Consider the following 22,371-nt stretch of genomic DNA (forward strand, 5'->3'; position numbering starts at 1 on the left):
CAAGAGATCTGAACCTTTTGATGAGGTCGCGGCATCGCTCACTAGATGTTGGGTTAAGGTCGCTACAATCAATCAATTAATTTTCTATCTGAATGTTGCAACCTCCCAAACAGACAGCAGTGTTGCACTCTAACTGAGGTGACCAACGAGATCTACCCTGTGTGGACCTACTCCTACCTGACTGTGATGGTGCCAGTCTTCCTGCTCACCGATTGGCTGCGCTACAAGCCCGTCGTGGTGTTTCAGTGCATCAACCTCTTCATAACCTGGGCGATGATGCTATTGGTGCAGGTGGTGGCAGCCTTTAAGGCGATGCAGTTCTTCTATGGCGTGAAGTTGGCCTGTGAGGTGGCCTACTTCTCATACATCTACAGCATAGTGGACATGAAACACTACAGCAAGGCTACATCCTACTGCCGTAGTGTACAGCTGCTAGGCTACAAGGTGGGCTCTGTGCTGGGACAGCTGCTGGTCTGTTTCAGCCTCATGTCTTACAACAATAACATCTTGGTATTTAATCTGGTGATGATCTCCATTGCCCTGGTGACTTCCCTCTTCCTACCCATGTTCTTCCATCAGAGTCAAAGTGAACCACCACAGACCCCAGAAGGAGGGGACATGTGTGAAGGTGATGTGTCCACTGAGGGGCCTGTGAGGGCTAGGAGCTGCAGCCAAGTTTTCCTGCTGCTGTTGGAAAGACTTTCTCCAGTGCTACTCCACCAGGGCACTGCTGTACTGGTCAGTGTGGTGGGTACTAGCTACCTGTGGCTACAATGAGGCAATCAACTATGTACAGGTGTTGTGAGAGCACGTACAGCCATCCCAGAAAGTCACAATCTACAACGGAGGGGTGGTATCTGTGTCCTACCGGTTTGGTGAGTATTGAAGCACCAACTGTTGGAGTACACATGACAATTGGGTATTTGTAGATGTTTGTCTGGCATTAATAAACCATCATCATCAACAGTCAATCTGCAGTCATACTACTAATATGTACTTAAAGTGGACTGGGCCCAGTGGGGAGAGTTGTTCCTGGGCTCTTTCTCTGGCCTGGGGGCCTTATCATATTTGCCATGTGAGTTTGTGAGTTACTGCCATTAGAAAAATGTAGGTGCCAAACTTGAATGATCATTAATCATGTTCCAAATTGCTACTGACCTCTCTACGGAGAGATAAGCACTGATCTTTGGAGCAAACAACTTTGGGTCTTTGGTACTTCAGACTATCATCACATCCATTGTGGTGGATGGCATGGGGCTCAGCCTGGGCATCATCCCACAGGTGAGATTAAGGTTCAAGTGTCAAAGGAGGCAAATCCCTACAAACCATTAGATCCCAACTTTTCCACCACAACCCCAGTGTCATAATCCAAAGTTAGGAATAGGTACCTTGGACTTTTGCCTTGGATGTTATGAACTGTCCTGGATCTTTGAACAAAAAAAGGAATACAACAATATTAAGTATCTGGTTCATTCAAAAAGCATTTTATTTTTTATCTAAACTGTATAACTGAAGAATAATCTTAATGCTTTTCCACTCTTTCTTGCAGTTCACCATTTATGGAAGCTACTTCTCAGCCATCGCTGTCATTTTCTTTCTGAGGGGTGTGTACATGATTATGACAGGTCGGTAAAGCCACAGAGACTCCACCACTGCAGAGGAGCCTCCAAGCCCAACCCTGTGTACACCCTGCAGAGGAGCCTCCAAGCCCAACCCTGTGTACACCCTGCAGAGGAGCCTCCAAGCCCAACCCTGTGTACACCCTGCAAGCTTGAACATGCAGTGGACCAAAAAGAACAACCCAAAGTAGAAGTGTCATTATCTGACCGGTTCTGGCCACAGACAATAATCTGGTCAAAACTGATGAGGGCAAGGTGTCTCACCAAACTTTTACTTTAAATTCTAACGTCATGTTGCTCTGTATACTTGTATTTATAATCAAAATAAAAGTTGACACTGACTGGGCATAGACGTTCAACCTCTAGTTTTGATTTACATTTGGTTGAGTTGTCAACTAAATGTGAATTCAAACTTAAATCAACAACAAATGTCACCAAGCTTAGTTTAAAAGTTGGGTAAAAAAACTATGAAATGCCCTTTTTGCAAATCCAATAAGTTTTCCATGTTGATTCAACATTAGCAGTGGAGAAGGTGAAAAGCTTCATGTTCCTCGGTGTACACATCACTGACAATCTGATATGGTCTACCCACACAGACAGTGTGGTGAAGAAGGCTCAACAGCGCCTTTTCAACCTCAGGAGGCTGAAGAAATGTGGCTTGGCACAGAAGACATTCATAAAATTCTACAAATACAGCATTGTGTACAGCGCCACCCAGAAGCTCCTCGACCCGTTTCAGTTTGCCTATCAGCCCAGCAGAGGAGTTGATGATGCCATTCTTACTCTCTTCGTCTATAGAGATCTAGAGGGTGCCAAATCCATGACTTTTCTTCTGCCTTCAACACAATCCAGCCTTACATTCTGGCACAGAGATTCATTAGGGACTACTCCTTAGATGGGGGGCTGGTTTTGTGGCTGTTGGACTTCCTGAGCCAGAGGTCACAGTAGGTCAAAATAGGTCCCTACGTGTCGGACATACGCACCCCAAACACAGGCTCTCCTCAGGAATGTGTTTTGTCCCCACTTCTGTACATCTTGTACACCAGTACTAGTTCCCATCCTGACAGACACCTCGTTAAGTTCGCTGATGACACTGCCTTGATCAGCCTGTTGCATGCTGACGAGGAACACCATGGCCCGGTCCTAAATGACTGTATAGCGGTGTATCAAATCACACTTGGTCCTCAATACCAACAAGACCAAAGAGATGTGCATAGACTTCAGGAAGCATACAACACCTACCTCTGCAACATCTATCAGAGGTCAGAACATGGAGATTGTAGAGGAATAGAAAATATCTGGGTGTCCTCTTGGACAATAAGCTCCAGTAGAGTAAATGTGCAGACCTGATCTACAAAAAGAGTCAGAGACTGTACTTTCTCAAAAAGCTGGGATCTTTTAATGTTGACTGTACTATACTGAATCTTTTATTGAGATTATTTTAACTTTTTGTATTGTTTGTTGGTTTGGCAATGTCACTGTCAGCCAGAGAAATATGCTGAGAAGGATTATCACCACAGCAAGCAAGGTACTTGGAGTCAAACATACAGGCCTGGATAAGATATTTAAGGTCAGGGCCCTCTGCACAAAATCATTTTAGACCCAAGCCACCCCCTGTACCCGGACTTTGAACTACTCCCCTCTGGGTGTAGGTATAGGGCACCTCTCGGCAGGAAAACAGAACTAGACAATAATTTGTGCCAGGTGTGATATCCCTCCTAAATAGCTCGGGCTAATGTTCCTATCGACCCAGTAAGGCTAGCAGGCTAGTCTCTTTTTATTGGTATGTAACTGTTATGAAAGTTGTATTGTCAATTCGTTTTGTATTTAAACACCACTTTAAACATGCACATGACATTGCAACAAAATGTATTACAAAACAATAAAGTCAGTAAAGTAAAGTACATCTTTTCGGGCTGTATCACCGCCTGGTGCGGCAACTGCACTGTCCGCTACCGCAGGACTCTCCAGAGGGTAGTGCTGTCTGCCCAACAGATCACCAGGGAAACACTTCCTGCCCTCCAGGACATCTACAGCGCTGGGTGTCACAGGAAGGCCAAGAAGATTATGAAGGACCTCAGCCACCCGAGCCACAGCTTTTCCACCTGCTACCATTCAGAAGGCGAGGTCAGTGGAGGATCAAAGCTGGGACCAAGAGACTGAAGAACAGGTTCTATCTCAAGGCCATCAGACTGTTAAATAGCCACCACCAGCCTGCCTCCGCTCGGTACCTGCCCTGAACTTTAGTCACTATCACTAGCCGGCTACCACCCGGTACACAACCCTGCACCTTAGAGGCTGCTGCCCTATGTACATAGCCATGGGACATTGGTTACTTTAATAACGGTTACTTTAATACCGTTTTTTTTTATCTATATACTGTATTCTAGTCAAGGCCTACCCTATTAACTATTGCTGTAAATATACTATTCTATACTAAGTATTCTACAAAAATCTTACATATTATATCCATATTTTGTCCATAATTTCTATATATCCCATCATATATATTTATACACTGCTCAAAAAAATAAAGGGAACACTTAAACAACACAATGTAACTCCAAGTCAATCACACTTCTGTGAAATCAAACTGTCCACTTAGGAAGCAACACTGATTGACAATACATTTCACATGCTGTTATGCAAATGGAATAGACAAAAGGTGGAAATTATAGGCAATTAGCAAGACACCCCCAATAAAGGAGTGGTTCTGCAGGTGGTGACCACAGACCACTTCTCAGTTCTTATGCTTCCTGGCTGATGTTTTGGTCACTTTTGAATGCTGGCGGTGCTTTCACTCTAGTGGTAGCATGAGACGGAGTCTACAACCCACACAAGTGGCTCAGGTAGTGCAGCTCATCCAGGATGGCACATCAATGCGAGCTGTGGCAAGAAGGTTTGCTGTGTCTGTCAGCGTAGTGTCCAGAGCATGGAGGCGCTACCAGGAGACAGGCCAGTACATCAGGAGACGTGGAGGAGGCAGTAGGAGGGCAACAACCCAGCAGCAGGACCGCTACCTCCGCCTTTGTGCAAGGAGGAGCACTGCCAGAGCCCTGCAAAATGACCTCCAGCAGGCCACAAATGTGCAAATAACTTCACAGAAAAGGGTTGTAAAGGGTTTAAACACTTTCCCAACCCACCGTCGCTCGACCAGACAGGACTGGCAAAAAGTGCTCTTCACTGACGAGTCGCGGTTTTGTCTCACCAGGGGTGATGGTCGGATTCGCGTTTATCAACGAAGGATTGAGCGTTACACCGAGGCCTGTACTCTGGAGCAGGATCAATTTGGAGGTGGAGGATTTGTCAGTAGACCAGAAGTAGTGCCCTTTGAGAAAGATGTTGATTGACAGACGGAGCTCAGCGATTACACAAACAACCTGAGGTTAGTACGCTACTACTATAGTATTGTAGTAGGGAGCCGATAACCCTGGACAGGTAACACAGCTAAATCTGACTCATCTGGACAGGTAAAAGCTTTGAAGTTTTGAAGTTGTGTGGTGACAATCTCTGTGAATCTGTGAGAATGAAGGCTGTAAAGCGGTGGAGGACAGGATGGGGCTATCCCACCACTCTGTTGTGCATCTATGGGTTCTTCAGTACTGTGAAACCCTTAGAACCTTTTCTCATACCTGACAGGTTCAGACAAAAACCTGACAGTGGCACAGGTAAGCTACTACAGTACTGAAATGTCAATAAAATGCCATTCCCGCACTCTTGAGATTTTGAACAGCACCATATCTATGAGGACACCAGGGAACAAAGTAACACAGGGTCAGTTGTAACAGTATGATAATTGAATGTTATCCACTGTGTTAATGCTTGGTTAGTGTCTCTACAAGCCAAAGAAGTTCATTTAAATCCATCAATTATCTTTTGTTTTATTGACAAAAATTAGACCCTAAAATAATATCCTTGCCGCCTCTCTCCGTTTGTATATGTAACAGTATAACTTTACGTCGTCCCCTCGCCCCGACACGGGCGCGAACCAGGGACCCTCTGCACACATCAACAACAGTCAACCACGAAGCGTCGTTACCCATCGCTCCACAAAAGCCGCGGCTCTTGCAGAGCAAGGGGCAACCCTACTTAAAGTCTCAGAGCAAGTGACGTAACTGATTGAAATGCTACTAGCGCGTACCCGCTAAATAGCTAGCCATTTTCACATCCGTTACACTCACCCCCCTTTCAACCTCCTCCTTTTCCGCAGCAACCAGTGATCCGGGTCAACAGCATCAATGTAACAGTATAACTTTAAACCGTCCCCTCGCCCCAACACGGGCGCGAACCTGGGACCTTCTGCACACATCAACAACGGTTGCCCACGAAGCATCGCTACCCATCGCTCCACAAAGGCCGCGGCTCTTGCAGAGCAAGGGGCAACCCTACCTAAAGTCTCAGAGCAAGTGACGTAACTGATTGAAATGCTACTAGCGCGTACCCGCTAAATAGCTAGCCATTTCACATCCGTTACATATAGTTGATGACAATAATTATTGTTGTTTTCTCACAAGATTTAGATCATTACAGGCTAGTGGGGAGTTAGTTGTAACGCAGTACTTAAAACCATACATGGTATTTAGACACATTCACATAATGATATAAAATGTCGCTTCTTTACAACAATTTTAGCAGTACAACTAGAAGAATACCTTAACATTTTAAAAAATAAGGTCAAATTCATACTTTTGTATGCTAATATAAATAACCTACAGTGCCTTGAAAAAGTATTTGCCCCCTTTCTGATTGTCTCTATTTTTACATATTTGTTATACTGAATGTTAACAGATCTTTAACCAAAACCCAATATTTGATAAAGGGAACGTGAATTTACAAATAACGAAAAAATATATACTTATTTTATTTATTTAATTAACAAAGTTATGTAACACCGAATTCCCCTGTGTGAAAAGGCCATTTCCCCCTTACACTCAATAACTGGTTATTCCACCTTTAGCTGCAATGACTGGAACCAAATGCTTCCTATATTTGTTGATCAGTCTCACGTCGCTGTGGGGGAATTTTGGCCCACTCTTGCATGCAGAACTGTTTTAACTCAGCGACATTTCTCAGCGACATTCCAAGCATGATCTGCTCGTTTCAAGTCCTGCCATAGCATCTCAATTGGGATTAGGTCTGAACTTTGACTAGGCCATTCCAAAACTTCAAATTCGTTGCTTTTTCATGATTGTGTGTTTTGGATCATTGTCTTGCTGCATGAACCAGCTGTGCATCAGCTGTAGAATACTCCGATACAGAGCAGAATTCATGGTTCCGTCTATTAAGGGAAGTCGTCCAGGTCCTGAGGCAGCAAAGCATCCCCAAACCATCACATGACATCCGCCATGCTTGACCGTTGGTATAAGTTTCTTACTGTGGAATGCAGTGTTTGGTTTTCGCCAGACATAAATGGGACCCATCTCGTCCAAAACATTGACACAAATTTGCTAAAAAGCACCTGGATGATCATCAAGACTCTTGGAAGAATGTTCTATGGACAGATGAGTCAAAAGTATAACTTTTTGCACAGCAAGGGTCCCATAATGCCTGGCGAAAAACCAAACATTGCATTTCACAGTAAGAACCTTAAACCAACGGTCAAGCATGGTGCTGGTAGTGTGGTGGTTTTTACTATTATTTGTATTTATTATTAAAACATACTATCTACCTGTAGTGAAGCAGCTCAATATTTACATAACATTCTGTCATCTAACCGTCTCCTGTCCAGAGCGACCCATAGGAGCAACCAGAGTCAAGAGCCCCGCCCAAGGGCACGCCGATATATCTCCCACCAAGTCAAAACGGGGCTAAAATAAGTATGCAACTGTTGTTTATTTGTTCACTCAGGTTCTCTTTATCTAATATTATGTTTTGGTTGAAGATCTGATGATGTTCAGTATCAAAAATAGAGAAAATTAGAGAGAGTGCAAATACTTTTTCACAGCACTGTATATTAAATGCTGGTCAAATAAGGGTTTTTGGTCAATATGAAATTCCTAAAAGATCAAATGGAAATTTGTTAATGGAATTTATTTTCATCCAAATATCAGTTTCAAAATCATAACATCAATAACAAACATTTCAATTACCCTTCTTTTTTACTATGAAAGACAGTGTTACATTAATGTTAATTAGCGAAGTGTCTTTGTGAGACTCATTGTACAGTTGGTACAAATCGCACATATACCATTGACTTATTAATGCGGCATGACAACTTGTCAAGCATTAGCAAAAAAAAAATAACTAAAACAATTCAGAGTATGTAATGTATCTTTAATTTCAAAAGCAGAATTAGCAACATCACACAGTTTCATCACAAGCTTAGCTAATGTTAGTTAAACATAAATGTTAGCCTACCTAAACAGTAGCTAGCTAACAGCAGATAATGACTTAGTATAAAAGTCTGCATTGAGCTTCAAAGACTGTTTCTTCGATAGCTACATGTTTTCTGTTTGCTGTTTCTTGTAAATTCCTCTGTCATTATTTTTAACTGTTAGATATGGCTCGTTAGCTAATTATTAGATAGGTGGCTAGCTTTTTTTGTCAATACAGGTTTTATTTGTCATGTTGGTGAGATGCAGTGAGTGGCAGATCTTGGTTTGATTATTGAAGTGTAGACTGTTGACCCCTGGAGGTGGAGGTCAAGTAGCTGTGGCATTTCCTAGCCTACATTCTTCTGGAACAGAGCGATGCAAACTTCCACTCACAGGGCACGTCAAACCAGAGCTTCGCACTTGCAGCGTTCATATGCAGACAGTCCTCTCCTTCTCCAGCGTTATTGGGCTCATCGGTGTCCCAGTTAGTGTAGTCAAATCTGGACCCATCTGACCACATCCATGTGCCCTCCTTGATTGCATCAAAACCTCCGAGCCAGGTGCTATGTAGGTGGCCATTGGTATCCTTTGTCAGTGCTTGCATAAACTGGTACTCTAAAAGGCTATGCACAGATGCTAGGTTTCCACCAAGTGCCAAACAGTTTTGCTCCGAATCTACGAATGATTGCTGAATGCTGACAAACTTGAAACAGTGTGATCCATATGTGTACCAGTCTGAGGGACATGAACTTTCCTTTATCCCCTCCTGCACTGCTGCCGCGTGAGCCTCGGCAGGAGGAGTCTGTTCCACCTTAGTCTTCAGTAAGGGTTCTAAACCAAGGAGCTGGGTCAGGTTTGCATCGCCCAGTGCAATGGCAGCACTCAGAAGCAGAAGGATGGCCAACTTCTCCATGGTAATCTTTTCCTGTCAGAGGAATCACAGGTGGTAGTCTGTAGGTTCTGTTCAGAGTGAGAAAGAGGAACACTTTTATACATGTAGCTCACCAAGCCACAAGGACAATGTACAAAAAAACTTGTTGACACTGATTCCACATCCTATTGGGAAATGTTTACTAATCCTTCTGCCAAACATACACAGAGTGTACAAAACATTAAGAACACCTGGTGAATCCAGGTGAAAGCTATGATCCCTTATTAATGTCACTTGTTAAACCCACTTCAAACAATGTAGATGCTTAAAGAAGGTTTTTTAAACCTTGAGACAATTTAAACATGTATTGTGTATGTGTGCCATTCGGAGGGTGAATGGGCAAAACAAAATAATTAAGTGTCTTTGAACGGGGTATGATAGTACATGTAGGTGCCAGGCGCACCTTTTTGTGTCAAGAACTGCAACGCAGCTGAGTTTTCACACTCAACAGTTTCTGGTGTCTACAAGACAGTAAGATCATCTTCCTAATATTGAGTTCCAGCTCCCCCCCCTTCCCCTCTTCTCCTTCATCTATAGAGAGAACATCTGACATCTTTAGTCAGCTGACACAACTACCTAGACAACTTACACACACATCCCTATACCAGCCCACAAACTATAACCATGCTGGTGGTGTGATCCTATTTGAAACCACTCAAAAGCCAAGAACACACAAACACTTGCAACTACCTAAATGAAACAATCAGACACATGAACAGTGAAAAACCTGAATGATTGAATTAATGTTTTATTTTAGTGTCAAATTGTCAGTTGGCGACCCATCCGTTACAGGATCAATTGACACTTTAAAAGAAAATGACACTGATTCTTACAAAGAGTCCTCTGGTGTGCTGTGCAGTGTGCACCGCATACAAAGAATCAACCTGATTACAAGGTTGTCTAGGCAAAAACAACTACCTTTAAGGAGCAAAAACAAAAATAAATAAATACAGATGTATAAATACAGGTTGAATGAAACTGAAAAAAACGATTTAAACACATTCGGGCCTCAAGAAATAATTAAAATGTGTAAGCTGTATAAGCCTATGCACAATCCATACGTACATGGACTTGATATACGCCTATAACTAAATATGCAATTCAATTATAGGTTTATATAACATTTTCATCGTCGCTCAGCCACATAATGCCAGGGTATACCTGGTGGGCTTTCTGGAATAGAAAGACACATACATCATGTTTTAAAGGGCAATAGAGTATTGAGTGAATTTCATTCTCTTCTCTTTGAGGTCACAGTAGTTACAAAGTCTCTCCTATACTATTTCACCACAATAGCAGCCTGTTTACACACACAGGCGCAATATCCCTGTTCTTACCTATGCACATAGTGATCTCCGAGCTGTAGGGTGTACATAACCTTTCTGTCACACATGAATTCGCTCTTAATCAAACAAAAGTTTCTCAATTTACGTTTATGATTAATCTCCTCCACCAATTTCTTTTCATATTGCATCATCAGTTGTTTTTTAATGTTTTTTTTTATTTGGTTTTCATACAGATGTTCATAGTCAGACTGTTGTGAAAGGTTTAGATTGGATGAGCTTATTAGTCACTTGTATAGGGACACAGATGTAATTATAGGGTACAGTGAAAATCTTGTTCTCCGGGCTCCAACAGTGCAGGTAAAAATAACATAAATAAAAAGAGAATGAGACATAATAATAATATATACACATTTACAACAGTAGCAGTTATAAATGACCGTTGGGTGTTGGGGGCAGGGTGAATGAAGTCTGTCGGGTATGGGGGCTATTAGGGGAGGTGGAAGTGAGAAGTGAATGAAACAGTAATAAAAAAAAGAATAATAAATGAATATGCGTAAATATGAATATATTAACAATGATCCATTGGGAGGTGGGGTGCAGGGTAACTGTTTGTGTGTGTGTGGGGGGGGGGTCTTGCAGTCAGTGAGTGTGGATTGCAGTCACTCAGACTTTTCCAGTAGACTGCTTTCAAGGTAAGGAAACAAATATCTAAATATGTCCAACGCTGAACTATCACTTCAATGTCATCATATAAATTGTAGTCTTACTTTTGTACATTTCAATGTTCTAATACAAAGTAAAATAAAAAATGATATTTTGGAAGTTTGAAAGACATGCCCCCAACCCCTCCCTGTGAGTTCCACTGAATGTTTTTAAAGGTCAATAAGGTATGAGTGTCAAGTAAATAAGTTATTCTGGTATCTGTTATCCACCGTTGTGTCAAACTACAAGGAAGTTTGATAAGGTCGCGAAGCTCACCCTGACTAAAGGTTCTTTGAAAACGCCTGTCAAGCAACATGGATGAAGTGTTGCAGTGAGATTAGGTCAAGCAAATGAGCTGATACACAAACAAGTCAAACAACATTGGCATTGCATGCATAGGGTAGCAGGTAGCCTAGCAGTTAAGAGCGGTTTGAATCCCCGAGCCGATTTGGTGAATAACCTGCTGATGTGCTTTTAAGCAAGGCACTTAGCCGTAATTGCTCCTGTAAGTCGCTAAGGATAAGGGTGTCTGCTAAATGACTAAAATCATTAAAAAAATAAACATCCAATCCTGTCATACACTGAGTATGCAAAACATTATCAACACCTATTTCCATGACAGACTGACCAGGTGAAAGCTTTGATCCTTTACTGATCCTTTACTGATATCACTTTCTAACCCACTTCAATCAGTATAGATGAAGGAGAAGAGACGGGTTAAAGAAGGATTTTTAAGCCTTGAGACAATTGAGACATGGATTGTGTGTGTGCCATTCAGTGGGTGAATGAGCAAGACAAAATATTCAAGTGATTTGAACAGGGTATGGTAGTCTACCAAGCGCATCAGTTTGTGTCAAGAACTGCAATGCTGCTGGGTTTTCACACTCAACAGTTTCCTGTGTGTATCAAGAATAGTCCACACCCAAAGGACATCCAGTCAACATGACAACTATGGGAATCATTTGACACCTTATCCATTTGACACCTTATCCATGCCCTGACTAACTGAGGCTGTTCTGAGGGCAAAGGGGAGTGCAACTCAATATTAGGAAGGTGTTCTTAATGTTTTGTACACTCAGTTTACATCACATCCTGGTTTAACAAATATTTTTTTAATACACATGTTTGGGTATTATAACAGCATCACTGAGCGTACAACACATTGTAAATACCTGCTCTTTCCATGACAGACTGACCAGGTGAATCCAGGTGAACGCTATGATCCCTTATTGACGTCACTTTCTAAATCCACTCCAATCCGTTTAGATGACGGGGAGGAGACAGGTCCAAAAAATATTTTGGAGCCTTAAAACTGTTTAGGGATAGGGGGTAGCATTTTCACTTTGGATGAATCGCGTGCCCATAGTGAACTGCCTCCTACTCTGTCCCAGATGCTAATATATGCATATTATTATTACTATTGGATAGAAAACACTCTGAAGTTTCTAAAACTGTTTGAATTATGTCTGTGAGTATAACAGAACTCATATGGCAGGCAAACTTCCAAACAGGAAGTGGAAATTCTGGGGCTGCTAGGGGGTGCTGTTGTCACTATTTATGTAAATCGTGTAATTTTTTAAACGGCTTCCTACTAAATTCTTGATCGTACAATATGCATATTATTATTATTATTGGATAGAAAACAGTCTCTAGTTTCTATAGCCGTTGAAATTTTGTCTCTGAGTGGAACAGAACTCATTCTACAGCAATTTCCCTGACATGGAGTCAGATTTCACACATTTTGGCCCCTGATCTGGAGTCAGTTAAAAGGCCACTGTTATTGCTATGAGTATACAGACACTGCTTACGTCTTCCCCTGGATGCCTTTACGTGATGACGATTTGAATGGTATCGATTGCGCAATCACAGCCCCTATAAAACAAAAACACGTGTAGGTAGGAACTCTTTTCCAGGTGCGTCAGGCGCGCGGAGGACACCGACCTACTCTTTTTCCAAGCATTAGTGTAGCCAGTTATATTTCTCCGGTCATGTTTCTACTCGTTATAGGAGTTAAAAACATCATAAGGTAGTTAATTTAAACCGTTTTATAGCAATTTATATCCGTTTAGTGCGATTTTGGGACATTTATTTCTGAGACACTGTGAATCTCTGGGCACGGTTCCAGTTCATGCCGAACGCAATGGGCATTTCTACATGGCAAGAGGACAGCTTTCGACCAAAAGACGATTAGACCCAAGAAAGGATTCTTTGCCCAAGATTCTGATGGAAGAACAGCTCAAAGTAGGAACAATTTATTATGATAAATCGTGTTTCTGTCGAGAAATGTTAATCGCTTATGACGCCATCTTGCTAGACGTAGCTTCGCTTGGCGCAAACTGTATTGAAAAGTAAGGATAATTTAAAAAATGTAAATCAGCGATTGTATTAAGAATTAAATTGTCTATCAATCGCTGTCCACCCTATATTTTTTAGTCACGTTTATGAGTATTTATGTATACGACTAGATCACTGTCTAATATGGCGCACGACATTGTCTGACCAGCTGGGCAACTTTTGTCATTGTCTAACCATGATTTTGGTGGCTAAATATGCACATTTTCGAACAAACTGTATATGTATGTTGTAATGTGATGTTACAGGAGTGTCATCTGAAGAATTCTGAGAAGGTTAGTGAAAAAAATTATATATTTTGGCGATGTTTACGTTAAAATCTGAAATATTGTCTGTATTCACAGGATCTGTGTCTTTCGATTAGTGTATGCTGTGTATTTTTACGAAATGTTTGATGATTAGTAATTAGGTAAACACGTTGCTCTATATATTTATTCTAGTCCATTTGTGACGGTGGGTGCAATTGTAAACTATGACATCTACCTGAAATATGCACATTTTTCTAACAAAACCTATCCTATACCATAAATATGTTATCAGACTGTCATCTGATGAGTTTTTTTCTTGGTTAGTGGCTATCAATATCTTAGTTTAGCCGAATTGGTGATAGCTACTGGTGTTGGTGGACAAATAAAAGATGGTGTCTTATGCTAATGAGTTTAGCTAATAGATTTATATCTTTACATATTGTGTCTTCCCTGTAAAACATTTTAAAAATCGGACATGTTGGCTGGATTCACACGATCTGTGTCTTTCATTAGCTGTATTGGACTTTAATGTGTGAAAGTTAAATATTTTAAAAAATATATATTTTTTGAATTTCGCGGCTCTGCCTTTTCAGTGGAATGTGGGGGGGGTGTGCCGCTAGCGCACCCCAGTCCTAGACAGGATAACAGAACTCATATGGCAGGCAAACTTCCAAACAGGAAGTGGAAATTCTGGGGCTGGTTGATGTTAAACTCATCGTCTATTCACATCCCAGTAAGATATGGATCTGTTCGCACTTCCTACACCTTCCACTAGATGTCAACAGTCAGTAGAACGTGGAATGAAGCCTCTAATGTGATGTGGGGCCGGATGACAGCTATTTGAGTCAGTGGTCTGGCAGAATGCTAGTTCCTGGTCATGCGCGCTAGTCATGATATGGCCATGTGTTCCATTACTCTGTAGACAAAAAAAACGAATGCTCCGGTTTTAACATTATTGGATATATATGATAACAACATCCTGAAGATTGATTCTCTACTTAATTTGACCAGTTTATTCAACCTGGAATATAACTTTTTTAAGTTTTCGTCCAAGTTCGCCTGGACCGGCGCCAGCGTTTGGACATGTGAACTAAACGTGCTAGCAAAAGTAGCTAATTGGACATAATTAATGGACATTATCGAACAAAACAACAATTTATTGTGGAACAGGATTCCTGGCACTGCATTCTGATGAAACATCATCAAAGGTAAGGGAATATTTATGATGTAATTTTGTATTTCTGTTGACTCCAACATGGCGGAGAAATGTTGTTAAATCTGAGCGCCGTTTCAGATTATTGCATGGTGTGCTTTTTACGTATTTTTTTTTTTTTACAAATCTGACACAGCGGTTGCGTTAAGAACAAGTGTATCTTTAATTATATGTAAAACATGTATCTTTCATCAAAGTTTATGATGAGTATTTCTGTTATTTGACGTGGCTCTCTGTAATTACTCCGGATATTTTGGAGGCATTTCTGAACATGGCGCCAATGTAAACCAAGATTTGTGGATATACATATGCACATTATCGAACAAAACATAAATGTATTGTGTAACATGATGTCCTATGAGTGTTATCTGATGAAGATTATCAAAGGTTAGTGATTCCTTTTATCTCTATTTCTGCTTTTGTGGCTATCTTTGGCTGGGAAAAATGGCTGTGTGTTTTTTGGATTTGGTGGTGATCTAACAGAAATATATGTTGTGTTTTCACATTTTAAAAATCGGACATGATGGGTAGATTAACAAATCATTTGCTGTATTGGACTTGTTAATGTGTGAAAGTTACATATTTAAAAAAAAAAATGTTTTTCCGCGCACTGCCTTTTCAGCGGAAAAGATGTTGAGATGTTGCTTCAACATATTGACATCATTTTTGATCCTCATGATGCCATCTATTTTGTGAAGTGCACCAGTCCCTCCTGCAGCAAAGCACCCCCACAACATGATGCTGCCACCCCCGTGCTTCACGGTTGGGATGGTGTTCTTCGGCTTGCAAGCCTCCCTCTTTTTTCTCCAAGCATAACGATGGTCATTATGGCCAAACAGTTATATTTTTGTTTCATCAGACCAGAGGACATTTCTCCAAAAAGTACAATCTTTGTCCCAATGTGCAGTTGCAAACCGTACTCTGGCATTTTAATGGCGGTTTTGGAGCAGTGGCTTCTTCCTTGCTGAGCAGCCTTTCAGGTTATGTCGATATAGGACTTGTTTTACTATGGATATTGATACGTTTTGTTTCCTCCAGCATCTTCACAAGGTCCTATGCTGTTGTTCTGGGATTGATTTGCACTTTTTGCACCAAAGAACGTTCATCTCTAGGAGACAGAAGGCGTCTCCTTCCTGAGCGGTATGACGGCTGCGTGGTCCCATGGGGTTTATACTTGCGTACAACATCCTGGTACTTAACCTGGTGTTGATCTCCATCGCCCTGGTGACTTCCCTTTTCCTGCCCATGCCACAGAGAAGCATGTTCTTCCAATGGAGTCAGGAGAGGCATACAACTGGAAATGCAGAAGAAATGGACGCCCAAGAACTACCAGAGGCCCTAGGAAGAGGGGACATGTGTGCAGGTGAGGGGACTGAGAGCTAAGAGCTGCGGCCAGGTTCTTATCCAGCTGTGGAGAGACTTCCTCAGGTGATATCTTCCAGGGAGCTGCTGTACTGGTCAGTGTTGTGGGCACTGGCCACCTGTGGCTATAACCAGACAATCAACTATGTACAGGTGCTGTGGCAGCACATAGAGCCATCCCAGAACTTCACAGTCTACAATGGAGGCGTGGAAGCTGTGTCAAACCTATTTGGTGAGTAGCGAACAACACTATAGATCTGTTATGATACGTTGTGTGCTCAGTTCGAGTTGGGTCTGACTGCGACCCGTGTCCTGTGCCAGGCCAGAATCGCCCAGGGATGGACCACCCATGGAGGCACGTTAGTTAACATTACGACCACTGCACCAGTGTTTAATGGAGGTGTAGCCAGCGGTAAATAACATGTCGACCAGTGCACCGGTGTTGTATTGAGATGCCTGTCGACCTGAGGTGCGTTCCACTGGGCAGTTGTATCACGGTGTCGCAGGCGGTAACGCTTGCCAACGTAGCAACCAGCGCACTGATGTATCAAGGTGCCTGCGGATCTGATGTGCTTCCCACTGGACAGCTGTATCACGGTGTAGCCAGCAGTAGCTAGTAACGTGGCCCATTTTTTGTCCTTCCCTGTATTATATTTCATGTGGGATAGCAGTTTACACAAGAAATAACTAATTGGTAGTCATCTAGATGTCACCATGATACAGTCTACTCAATGGGGTGAGCATGAACGGCAAAACCACCTGGACACAGTATATTTCGCTCCCGTTTGCCAAGCACTGCAGTCCCGCAACAGGGTTGGAAATAGCTACTATAGTGTAGCTAATGTCAAGGGGTGACAGTCACAGCAAGCACATGCATGCAACACATTCAAGCAACAGTACACTCATCATCAGTTTTATTAAATGAAAGTGTACAATTATGTTTTGTGTAAAACAGTGAAATGCGACCCCGACTCACTCGCTCAGGCTTCAAAACCAAGCTCTTGTAGTAGTTCTGCTGCTAAGTGAAATTTGCCTCTGCAGACCCGTAGAATGAGGAAGTAGCCAGGAGCCAATAGAAAGAGAAGCATCCAAGATCCAATAGAAAGAGGGGCTGGTTTTCCCTGGTCGGTCCAAGAGAAGCATCCAGGAGCCAATTGAATTAGGGGGTTGGTTTTCCCTGCGTGGTCTTTCCCTGGGCGTGGGTCGCAGTTGGATAATTTTGCGCAGTTCGTCATCAGAAACCTTGTTTACCTAGCAATGGATACAATCACATGCAACTTCACATGTAATCAGATGGTTCTATATCGTGGAGCGCTGCCCCACAGGCTTCACTCCTATTGGTTTACCCTGCTGCCTAGGCGGTGCAGCCTGATAACAAAATGATGCATGCGCTAAAGCCAATGGGAGACCAGCTGGCCCTATATATTGGAGCACCCCCTATCCATCAGCCTCCCTTTTTCTTCAGCGAGACTGAAGATTGCCTTGAAGAGAAGCACTGCTGTTGATGTAGAATACACTCAACGTTGTCGGCTACTGCAGACACCCATGACCTATGTCATGTGTGCTTGGGGGGAAGTTGAGAGTGCTTATGGTGAATTTGAGTGTGGTGACGGGACCGCAGTGCTTGAGGAGATAAATGACGCTGAGGGTCTCTCCATGCATTCATCTGTTCCTCCTGCCTCTGCGCTCTGAATTCCTGGGTTCTGCGCAGCAGAGAATGCATAAATGGCTCAGCTTCAAAGCATTTGTGATCAATTTAGTGATACCCGAGCTCTGCCCACACTCTTCTTATTGATGAAAAATCAGGCCTAACACAGCACTAACTCAATGTATGATGTCGGGGCCGTTGGGCTAGGGTTGGGTAACAGGGCTCTATTGTAAGCCGCCATTCGAGCCATTGGCCAAAATTCCATTGAAGTCAATGAAGACAGCATTGCTACTGGCTTCGAACTCTTCCAAATGCGTCAGTGATCTGTGCGCTCTGTCGACATGACCTGACTATCTCACTATTAAAAGGCAGGTTGCGGATCCTGGAGCTATGGGCTTTATCCCTTCCTCCACATGAAGGGGCCAGAGAGGCACGGTTCCATCGTCTGTGTTGAGTTCACACGTTATGTGGAATTCGGTCATCGCTTCAGCTGTATGTGTGCTATGGCGCAGCTGCGCTTGGCAGGCCACTTTCTAAGTAGTGTTTGTCTCACTGGCTTTGCGATTGCATTGAGATAGCCTATGCGACTGAAGGGTGTTCCTTGCCTTCGGGCATCACGGGCCACTCCTCACGTGGAGATGCAGCCTCCACTTGCCGTTTAACTTCTCTGGGATATGTGGGACGCTAACGTCCACCTTTGGTAAATTAAATTGATTGGACATGATTTGGAAAGGCACACACCTATCTATATAAGGTCCCACAGTTGACAGTGCATGTCAGAGCAAAAACCAAGCCATGAAATCAAAGGAATTGTCCGTAGAACGCCGAGACAGCATTGTGTCGAGGCACAGATCTGGGGAAGCGTACCAAAACATTTCTGCAGCAATGAAGGTCCCAAAGAACACAGTGGTCTCCATCCTTCTTAAATGGAAGAAGTTTGGAACCACCAAGACTCTTCCTAGAGCTGGCCACTCAGCCAAACTGAGAAGGGCCTTGGTCAGGGAGGTGGCCAAGAACCCGATGGTCACTCTGACAGAGCTCCAGAGTTTATCTGTTGAGATGGGAGAACCTTCGAGAAGGACAACCATCTCTTTAGCACTCCACCAATCAGGCCTTTATGGTAGAGTGGCAAGACGGAAGGCACTCTTCAGTAAAACGCACATGACAGCCCGCTTGAAGTTTTCCAAAAGGCACCTAAAGGACTCTAACCATGAGAAACAAGATTCTCTGGTCCGATGAAACCAAGTCTGAACTCTTTGGCCTGAATGCCAAGCGTCACATCTGGAGAAAACCTGGCACCATCCCTATGGTGAAGCATGGGGGTGGCAGCATCATGCTGTTGGGTTGTTTTTCAGCGGCAGGGACTGGAAGACTAGTCAGGATCGAGGCAAAGATGAACGGAGCAAAGTACAGAGAGATCCTTGATGAAAACCTGCTCCAGAGCGCTCAGGACCTCAGACTGAGGCGAAGGTTCACCTTCCAACAGGACAATGATCCTAAGCACACAGCCAAGACAACGCAGGAGTAGCCTCGGGACAAGTCTCTGAATGTCCTTCAGTGGCCGAGCCAGAGCCCGGACATGAATTCGATCAAACATCTCTGGAGAGACTTGAATATAGCTGTGCAACGACGCTCCCCATCCAACCTGATAAAGCTTGAGGGTCTGCAGAGAAGAATGGGAAAAACTCCCCAAATGCATACAGGTGTGCCAAGCTTGTAGCGTTGTACCCAAGAAGACCAGAGGCTGTAATCGCTGCCAAAGGTGCTTCAACAAAGTACTGAGTAAAGGGTCTGAATACTTATGTAAATCTGAGTTTATTTTTATACATTTGCAAAAAATTCTAAAAAACAGTTTTTGCTTCATCATTATGGGGTATTGTGTGTAGATTGATGAGGAATTAAAAAATATATATATTTTAGAATAGCTGTAACATAACATTTGGAAAAAGTCAAGGGGTCTGAATACTTTCCGAATGCACTGTAGCTACTACACGCCTCATGCCCAAATTAATGGAGAAAATAAGCACTGCAAATCTGGAAATGACATGGGGTCCGATTCAAACTAATAGTTACTTTTCAGACTTACCTTATGCAGGTGAATAACGGGCTTTGCAGGCGTGGTTCCCTTGCACACACTGAATACATTTAACTCAACCACTGAAAACCCTCCTACTTGCTGGCCAACATTTTCACATGGAGTTTTCATTGAATAGGGTTTTCAGTACATTTATCTATAGTCATCCCTTTAAATTTGGTGTACCTTTAATTTGAATTCACTCCACAGAGTCACTAGAACATATGGAGAGAAATCACATTTTATTGGTCACATACACATGGTTAGCAGATGTTAATGCGAGTGTAGCGAAATGCTTGTGCTTCTAGTTCCGACAGCGCAGTAATATCTAACAAGTAATCTAACAATTCCCCAATAACTACCTAATACACACAAATCTAAAGGGATGGAATAAGAATATGTACATATAAACATATGGATGAGCGATGGCCAAGCCGCATAGGCAAGATGCAACATTACTCATATGTATATACTGTTTCTTATACCATATAAGATACAGTATATACATATGAGTAATGTAAGATATGTAAACATTAAAGTGGCATTGTTTAAAGTGAGTAGTGATCCATTTATTAAAGTGGCCAATGATTTGAGTCTATGTAGTCAGCAGCCTCTCTCAGTTAGTGATTGCTGTTTACCAGTCTGATGGCCTTGAGATAGAAGCTGTTTTTCAGTCTCCCGGTCCCAGCTTTGATGCACAGTTCAGAATATTAGGGATCAATGAAAGAAAGCCTTGTAAACACACTCATATTCATCTCCTTTTCAGCACCAAATGGTAGACTTAAAAATACTATTTAGGGTTAGGGAAGTATTTATGAAAAAAACAGGTTACAGTGCCTCTACGCACTAAATGTATTGGTGAATCAAAAATAGTGGTTTGATTCATCCTGAAAGTTTACATATTCAATTGTTTAATTCATGAAATATTGGAAGGTGAGAAAAGGGTACAATAGAAGTAGAACCATGTTCTTATAAATCCACCTTAATAATCCTCACTAATCATGGGACTGTGATGACAACAGTCCAGTCATCGTGAACCATGCGCCAGACTCCAGGTTTAAACTGTTAAGTATGGTCTGCGTTCCATAATGATTCAAATAGGCTATAGTCCCAAATTATTGCTGGTAATACGTTAGCCTAATATGATCCACTAGTGTTAGCGATCCTCAGGAACAGTCACACGAATGTGACAGATGAAAGGTAAACTAATGATGTGATGGAATGACACAAAATGTAAAGAAACTAACATTAAAGTGAGTTCAAAATGTATTGGTATAACTGACGATGGCTACTGATAGTGGCTAATATGTAACACCATAAGAATTGGGAAAGAACCCTGAAAAGTCAAGGCATATAATTAAAACATTGTAGAAATCATAAATAAACTCGGTAGGTTTGGCACTATGCTGTCATTTGTGCATGGCTACAGAAGCCTATAGTTTGGGTCTCCACAATTCATCCCTGAAGGTTATAAGGCCAGCATTTCCTTAACCTCACTGTGGGAAAATTGATGTGCTTCAGTTTTCTGCCATATGACTGGTTTTACATTAATTTTGTCCCCAGCAATCATTGGGTAAAATATATTTACAATCCCCTTATCCACACAACTTAATAATTTACCTAGCGCTTATCAATTTGTAAGTTACAGTGCACGGAGAATGGTGCTATTTCTATTGGAAAAAATTAAGTAGGCCTAGATGTTGCTCCACTTAGAACAGACAGGTTGCTCGACATTATTCATTGTTTCATCACGCATAAAGGTGCTGGAATTATGAGGAAATTAAACCAAGGTCAGAATAAAGCATATCTGTGGACACCCCTCTACCGCACCTACATTTCTGTGATCTCCAACCTGAACCCTGATAGCTGGCTGAAACATGTGGAGTAGAGGAAAGGGGATAAAAATGGAATTAAGTTCTAATTGCGTGCGTATAACTTGGGTCTGAATCGGCCCCATGGTGTTGATCTATTTATTCTATTCATTTTAGATTGTGGGATTTAGCTGGATCTAAAAACAAAACTAAATGGCCTGGGACGTGGATCCCTTTTTGGATCTGAAATGTTACAAAATTACCCTTTAATATTTGGTAGAGGGAAAAACATGTGTCCCCTTTCCTTCCAGGTTCCAACTTGCTACGGAGATCTCCACGGAGCGATATGCACTGATCTTCGGAGCAAACAACTTTGGGGCTTTGGTGCTTCAGACTATCATCACAGCAGGTGGGCATCATCCCACAGGTGAGTTAACAGTTCAAGTGTCACAGGACAATAATAAGACCTGCTTGCTAGCCCTACGACTGAAGAGTAAGGAATAATCTTAATGCTTTTCCACTCTTTCTTGCAGTTCACCATTTATGGAAGCTACTTCTCAGCCATCGCTGTCATTTTCTTTCTGAGGGGTGTGTACATGATTATGACAGGGCGGCAAAGCAACAGAGACTCCACCACTGCAGAGGAGCCTCCAAGTCTGAAAGACAGTGACACTGGCCCTGAACAAAGACTCTGAGCTGAAGAACCACTGGGCCATGTTCGGTAGGCACGGAATGGGAGAAAACGTTTTGAAACAGGGAGTTTCTACCTGAATGTGTCCAAAAAGAAAGCACATTTTTGTTTTCGGTTGCA

At 42.4% G+C, this 22,371-nt stretch overlaps 1 protein-coding gene and 2 pseudogenes across 1 annotated transcript; 2 read left to right on the forward strand and 1 right to left on the reverse strand.

The window, feature by feature from the left end:
• The window catches only part of LOC129821692 (thiamine transporter 1-like), a 4,854-nt pseudogene extending 866 nt beyond the window's left edge, over window positions 1-3,988 (forward strand).
• A 3,883-nt stretch (window positions 3,989-7,871) lies between these two features.
• On the reverse strand, window positions 7,872-8,909 carry LOC129822079 (ladderlectin-like). Its single transcript, XM_055879975.1, has one exon. It carries the CDS (start codon window positions 8,844-8,846, stop codon window positions 8,286-8,288), a length of 561 nt encoding a protein of 186 aa, XP_055735950.1. The 5' UTR covers window positions 8,847-8,909; the 3' UTR covers window positions 7,872-8,285.
• A 1,868-nt stretch (window positions 8,910-10,777) lies between these two features.
• Window positions 10,778-22,255, forward strand: LOC129821693 (thiamine transporter 2-like; annotated as a pseudogene).
• Window positions 22,256-22,371: the final 116 nt, after the last annotated feature.

Source organism: Salvelinus fontinalis, chromosome 24, assembly GCF_029448725.1.
Source record: "Salvelinus fontinalis isolate EN_2023a chromosome 24, ASM2944872v1, whole genome shotgun sequence".
NCBI classification, from domain to species: Eukaryota; Metazoa; Chordata; class Actinopteri; order Salmoniformes; family Salmonidae; genus Salvelinus; species Salvelinus fontinalis.